At 36.6% G+C, this 6567-nt stretch overlaps 1 protein-coding gene across 1 annotated transcript; it reads right to left on the bottom strand.

Annotated features, from left to right (window-relative positions):
- Positions 1 to 2805: 2805 nt before the first annotated feature.
- LOC132557391 (GTPase IMAP family member 9-like) lies at positions 2806 to 3639 on the bottom strand. The gene has a single exon (XM_060221889.1). It carries the CDS (start codon positions 3637 to 3639, stop codon positions 2806 to 2808), a length of 834 nt encoding a protein of 277 aa, XP_060077872.1.
- Between the last annotated feature and the right edge of the window lie 2928 nt (positions 3640 to 6567).

The following is a 6567-nucleotide window of genomic DNA, read 5'->3' as shown; positions in this document are numbered from 1 at the left end:
TTGTTCAACAACAATCACTCATTTCATGCCGAAATTTGACCATTGCAGTTAACACCTCCCACCAAAACCATGCTCATATTTCTTTGGTTGTGTGCAGTGTTGTTTCTTACAGAAGATGTGGTTAATCATAAATCTTATCTGTTATTGGCTATGGTTGAACACTTGAGAAGTTGATTGTGAAAGAAAATGCTAAAGCGGAAAAAAAGATTATTTGTGAAAACAAAAAGACCATGGTAGTAACACATTTGTTCGGTAGCAGTTACATTAAGAAGTTGTGTAACTATTGTATTGAAGATGTTGCAGTTCCGGGAACAACAGTATTTTGTGGTAAGGAGGCCTTCATACAGATGGAATGGACAACTGTCTGCAGATCTTGCTTCTTTACATGTAGGATTGAATAACATCACCACCATCTCAGTACCTAAAGATATTGCCACCTTGTTGATACCTCTTGGTAACAGAGATCATTATTAGAGGGATTTTTTCCAAGTGTCCTGGCCTAACTCAGGAAGTTTTATTAATTAGCATTTAAATCTGTTTTATATTTTCCATATATTTGTTCTTTTAATATTGATTGTTGACAAATTGAAATATATCTTTATTAACCGTTGTGAAATATGAATGGAAACAATATATTTTATGTAACAAAAAAGCAGTTACGTTGAAAGGGAGGTAATAGAAGCAGAGACTGGCTAATTATTCAGATAAGATTCAGTATACTTGTTCACATTTCAGTAAGATTTGGGTAAATTTGGTCAAGTTGTGGGTAGATTTGGGCAAGTTGTGGATATACTTGGGTAAGATTTAGGCAGGTAGTGATAGATTTTGGTAGAATTTGGATATGATTTGGGTAAGGTTAGGGTAATATTTTGATAGATTTGGGCAAGTATTGGTTAGACCTGGGCAAGCTGTGGGTAAGATTGGGTAGACCTGGGCATTTTGTGGGTAGATTTGGGTAAGATTGGGTAGATCTGGGCAATCTGAGGGTAGATTATGGTAAGATTTACGCAAGTTGTGAGTAGATTTGGGCAAGTTATGGTAGATTTGGGTAAGATATAGATAAGATTTTGGTAGATTTGGTCAAGCTGTGCATAGATTTGGGAAAAATTTGGGTAGATTTGGACAAGTTGAGGGTAGATAAGGACAAGTTATGGGTAGATTTGGGTAAGATTTGGGTAGATATGGGCAGGTTGTGTGTAGATTTGGGTAATTTGTCGTGCCACATGTACTTACTTATTATGTCCATGTGTACACTCCTGAACTTTTAAATTATGGTTACAACATTGACTTAGTACAATGCCATAAAAATGACGTTCATAATATCCCAAATCTAGAAAAACAAATCTACAAACGAGGGCAAAATATAAAACAAAAGAATAATTGACACGGATCCGAAGATCCGGGCCCGTATTCAGGAAACCATTCCCATACTCAATCATGAAATCTGTGCTGAATCCATCTTTCTTTAAACTCATTTAGATCACAAAATAACATTTCACAAAGGCTTTAACATTGAAAATAATATCTCACTTTGAGTCTTTCGGAAATTCTTCAGGTTATCGATGTGATATTTTAATTCAGATATCAGGTTAATCATTGGCCAAGGTATTTGTGCACGAGAATTCCGGGATGCTATGTAAGCATTTTCTGTTTCACTGACGGCGCTCGCCATACTAAGCTTATCTTATACAAGTATGTCACGTTCTCCGTGAGAACTAGGATTGCCTTGAGAAAAAATCACTTTACAAAGCAAAGTGACGCCTTTATGGTTGCTTTGTGCTTTTATTGGGGTAACATGTTTTGTATTAGGCTTTGTGTCCTACCCTCTTATACGCTGAAAGGCCTTCGTGGACGTAAAACCCGTTAGATAGCTACCCTGATTCTCATTCTATACATTTGTCTTGTTAATGTCACCAGGTGTATACTATGGAGGAATGAGGATGAAACCATTCATTTTGATAAATCGGGAAAAAGAAGCAGAACATTTGTTATAAACGTCAGTGATTAACACACTCTGTGGCCGAATAGAACAAAGGCGTCCAAGTTGATTTGTTTGTTGTGTGAATGAAATCAAACCGACCATATTAAATAATGTTTGTTCAGTGTATATGAATAAAAGAAATGGAACTCTCCGTTAAAACCAATGCTGGTTGTGGTGTACCGTGTCAAAATGAGGTCCGTTTTGATAAATGTTATTATTCTGTAACAGACCTTGTCACGTATGGCGATCAACAAACATTTTTTATGGCAGAAAATGAACCCAAACTATCCATCTTGATAAATGTGAATATTCTTTAACTGTCCCATTGGTATTGGTATGTACACTGTAGTCAGCATTAACGGATGGTTATGGATGTATCACATATTCTGATCGATACGTTCAAATAACGACTTTTTCCATACTTTGCCAGCAATATTTCGTATCATCTTCCACACTTTCTCTGCCCCATTTAGAGCTTCAAATTCTTGACGGAGCTGTTCGCGTTCAGCTATTTCTTTGATGTATTTATTTCCACTAGTTGTTGGATTGTACGTCTGGGCTCTTCTTCATTTGGTTCGTCCTGGTTATCCGTCTGCTGGTATCTTTCGCTTCGAATGCCGTTATCTTGAGTTGTTTGTACTGCATACTTGTGTTTGTTCTCCGGTGGCGTTTCAACAGGTATAACTCTACTGCCTGTGTGTTCGTGTTCCTTATCGTGAATGATACACGCATCAAATTTTCCTGAACTCCTTTTCGGCAATGTTCTTTCTTCGTTAGCTTCCTCGTATGTTACTTTTTCTATCTGTTGCCATCTTTGTAGAAGTCTAAAACTCTTTTCTCTTGTTTTCGGTCTGGTTTGTGTGCATGCTTTGCGTTGTCTTGTCCAGCGTTAGGTCATTTGTGTCTTCTTCATCGGAAGAAAGTATTTGGGTATTCGCTGGATGGCCATCAACTTGTAACTTGTCGATATAAGTAATCAATTCTTCCATATTATCTCCAGGTGTAGGTGTGCAGTGTTCTTCAATCTCGCGGAATATATCATTGGAGATGTTACCCCTTTCATTAGCAATTTGGTCGATCATCTTGAAGAGCTTGCGCACATCTTGGTCTCTGCTAATCAGCGTGCCTTCATTGTTGAATCCAAGGAAGCGACGATCACATCTGGCGATAACGCTATCCAGATACGGTTGTTTTGAAGATACGTATTGGGCAATCGTCAAGTTGTGAGACATGAGTTGATCTTTCTTAGTGAAAACCACTATCAAATGTTCACACATCTGATGTTCTCCAAATATACCGGCAAGCATTTCGACAGTTTCGCGGTCTTCTTGTGTAAATCTGCCTATTGACACCACCAGGATAATAATTGCGTGTGGACCGGGAGAGGCAATACCTAGACATCGCACAACCTCACGGCAAGTGACATCGACCTCGTCCTTGGTATCAAATAAGCCGGGTGTATCAACTACCATAATGTTTCTGCCAAATCTTTCTTCAATCGCGTGTTGACACTGCTTAGTTTCCGACACTGTTAACGGACTGGCTTTAAATCGTTTACATCCTAGAATTGTGTTTGCGGTCGCACTTTTCCCGACACCTGTTTTTCCAACAAGGACAATTCTGCGCTCTTCCAATTGGGTTTCCAAGTAATTATCCATTGCCTGCAATGAAAACACCAGGTAATATCTAGTTGTTTTATATAATGAAAACAGGCAAACGTACCGATGCACTTGGTCACGTAAATATTGTAACAATTGAAATATGATAGCGATTGCTGAGATTTCTCTTTGATACATATATTTCAAAATATTTGTTCTGTCTTTCTGTGCATATACTTATATTTGCGAGGCATTGACACCATAAACTGGTCAGATAAATGTGTAATTTCTGTTAAAATAAATGCTATCCAGCGCGTGACCACTGTGACGTCAGTATGTGGCGTCGAGATCCAAATGATGCTTTAGATTATTGATATCGATGACGAATGTCAGCAACATGAGTATGTAAATTAGCGACAATATGATGTCTGTCTACAAATATCTGCCATTTACAGCTACCATGATACTACAAGAAAACCGCTTATTCTAATGATTTAATAGACACGTTTACTTTATCTAAGCCAGAGTGAAATGAAATTATACTTACAAAGTAAGAAGATTCTTATTTCTCACTTGATTGTTGCCGGAAATGAAATAAATGTCCACAAAATGGCGTAAAATATCTCTAAACTTTTTTTCTGGCTATGGACAAGAGAATCCTCACTTATTTTACGTATGGAGCAATATGGTGTCTTTCCCTGGCTTTAGATTAATTCATTACTCTTACGCGGTCGAGAATCTCTTCCGAGGCTAGATTTTTATTTTTGTTATGCGTTCAGAAAACCATGGACGATTCCTGACTAGTGTCTTTATTTTTGTATTACTATTGTAATTACCTTGTGACTAGTAGTATATCAACACCCATCACACATGAATATTACCATTTGTTCCCCTCGTTATAACAAGACGGCTATTGGTATTACGGGGGCATAACTATTCCTGCCTATTATGATGTCATGGAGCTCTCTTCCCGACCGTTCAAGGTTTCCACTGTTCCCGTTACTGGATTCCATCTTAATTATGTTTTTCTCTCAATAAAACCGTTTGGGTTCATGTAAATATAAATAATCAAGTATTTTCTGTGTATGATTATAGTCGATGTAATTGAAAGAAATCCTTGACTGACACAGCGTCATATTCAGTGTGATGTCACCAAAGAAAGAGAAATATCGAGGAATTATCGTCAACATCGAACCGCTACATTTATAAATCTAGGGACATTTAAAACGAACTGATATTTATTTAATTTTTGAAGTCACGGCGAAATGTTAAATAAAATAGAAATGCATAACGTCTTTACATCAGATAATAATGATATTCCAGTAAGGTACTAGACAACATCAGAAATAAGGGTATGTGACCACAAGATTGAATGGTTGTAAGTTCAAGGTTTAGATACTCCTCCTTCGGTGTTCGTTATTGTGATATTATAGAAAATTTTTAAAAAAATCGTATGAGATGATAAATCATGTATTTGCATCAGGCTATGTAGGGGACGGACGAAAAGTGGTGTCATAATGCTATAAAATAGACACTGTTAAGGTATGTAAGGCGTGGTTTAGGTGAGTTTACAAGAGGAAATGAACACCAAAAGGTAAAGAACTAATTATCTCTTCCCACTTAACAGAAAGAAATACTTACCAAATATTGTCATACAATGATGTCAATTTCTTCAATCGTACCAAAAAAGAGGCCCGCACTAATTTCTCTGACGGATGATCTTACTAAAAAAAAGCTTTTGACCTGATTTGATACGTTTTCTTTTAGTCTCGATATTTGTTACAGAATGAAACGTACATAAACGAAGCCTACCTTACGCCCCTTTCTATATCTGATAACATGTGCATCTCAAGAAGGCTTTTTACTCTGATTATGTGTACTAGGGGTTGGTGAAATGTAGCACAGAGACTTGCTCTGATTTTGTGTACAAGGGGTTGGTAAAATGTAGCACAGAGATTTACTCTGATTATGTGTACTAGGGGTAGGTGAAATGCAGCACAGATACTTGCTCTGATTATGTGTACAAGGGGTAGGTGAAATGTAGCAGATATTTGCTCTGATTTTGTGTACTAAGGGTAGGTGAAATATAGTTCAAATAAAAGAATTGCTTTTGGCTAATCCTTGTTTGAAAAAGTAAATTATTGCTACAGATAAAAAACAAGGACCCCCAAAAATTGATCAAACCTGTTTCAACAAATGACAAAGAATGTGAAAAGTTTCATTAATCACTTCTTAACTCTAACCAAGTTTTGAGCATCTGGGGATTTGTTGTAAAGTGTTCAGGCCGACAGAACACTGAACGATTACGCCAGGAGAAAATTCTGTTGTCGATTTTGTTCTCTTTGTATGTATACGATTGTGCAATTCATTTTGGGAAAAAAACTGTCAATCTATTGAAATTCAGCTACTCAACCTGTTCCCACTTATGTATGCAAATGACGTGGTCAGTTTGTCAGAGACCACCGGAGACCTTCACAACGTATTACACTCGCCCTAAAACTATACATATAAGAGGGACTTAGCTGTAAATTCGAAATGGTAGAAACGTGAAAGCTTATGAACACTGGATATATTATGGAATTTATTTCAATATAGTTGATGAGATGATATTAATTACCTTGGCATTAAAATATATATCAGAGAATTACAGAGAAGGGCCTTAAAGCAATATTTTCATCTATAAAGGTAAGTTTGTAAGAAACATTATTTTAATTTTGAAAGACGAAAACATATCCCAAATAGTATGGTAAATTTTGAACAAGGAAGATATCCCCTGAAATTTAATAGAAAAATTGAAATGTCAAACAATGGCACATTATCAAGAAATTACGGAGTGTAATGGTCACTGGCTCTTATACTAATTCTAAAGATCGAATTGTAGACAGTTATTTGTAAAAGTCTATAAACAATCCCTTATTGATGGATGTAGAGGGTTCATTCACACAAACTAAAGCTTGAAATAGATCCCATAATGTGAAGTAGAAATCG

The sequence above is a fragment of the Ylistrum balloti genome, unplaced genomic scaffold, assembly GCF_031769215.1.
Source record: "Ylistrum balloti isolate Yb309-2 unplaced genomic scaffold, AGI_CSIRO_Ybal_v1 Utg370668, whole genome shotgun sequence".
NCBI classification, from domain to species: Eukaryota; Metazoa; Mollusca; class Bivalvia; order Pectinida; family Pectinidae; genus Ylistrum; species Ylistrum balloti.
This window is presented reverse-complemented; position numbering and strand designations above follow the sequence as displayed.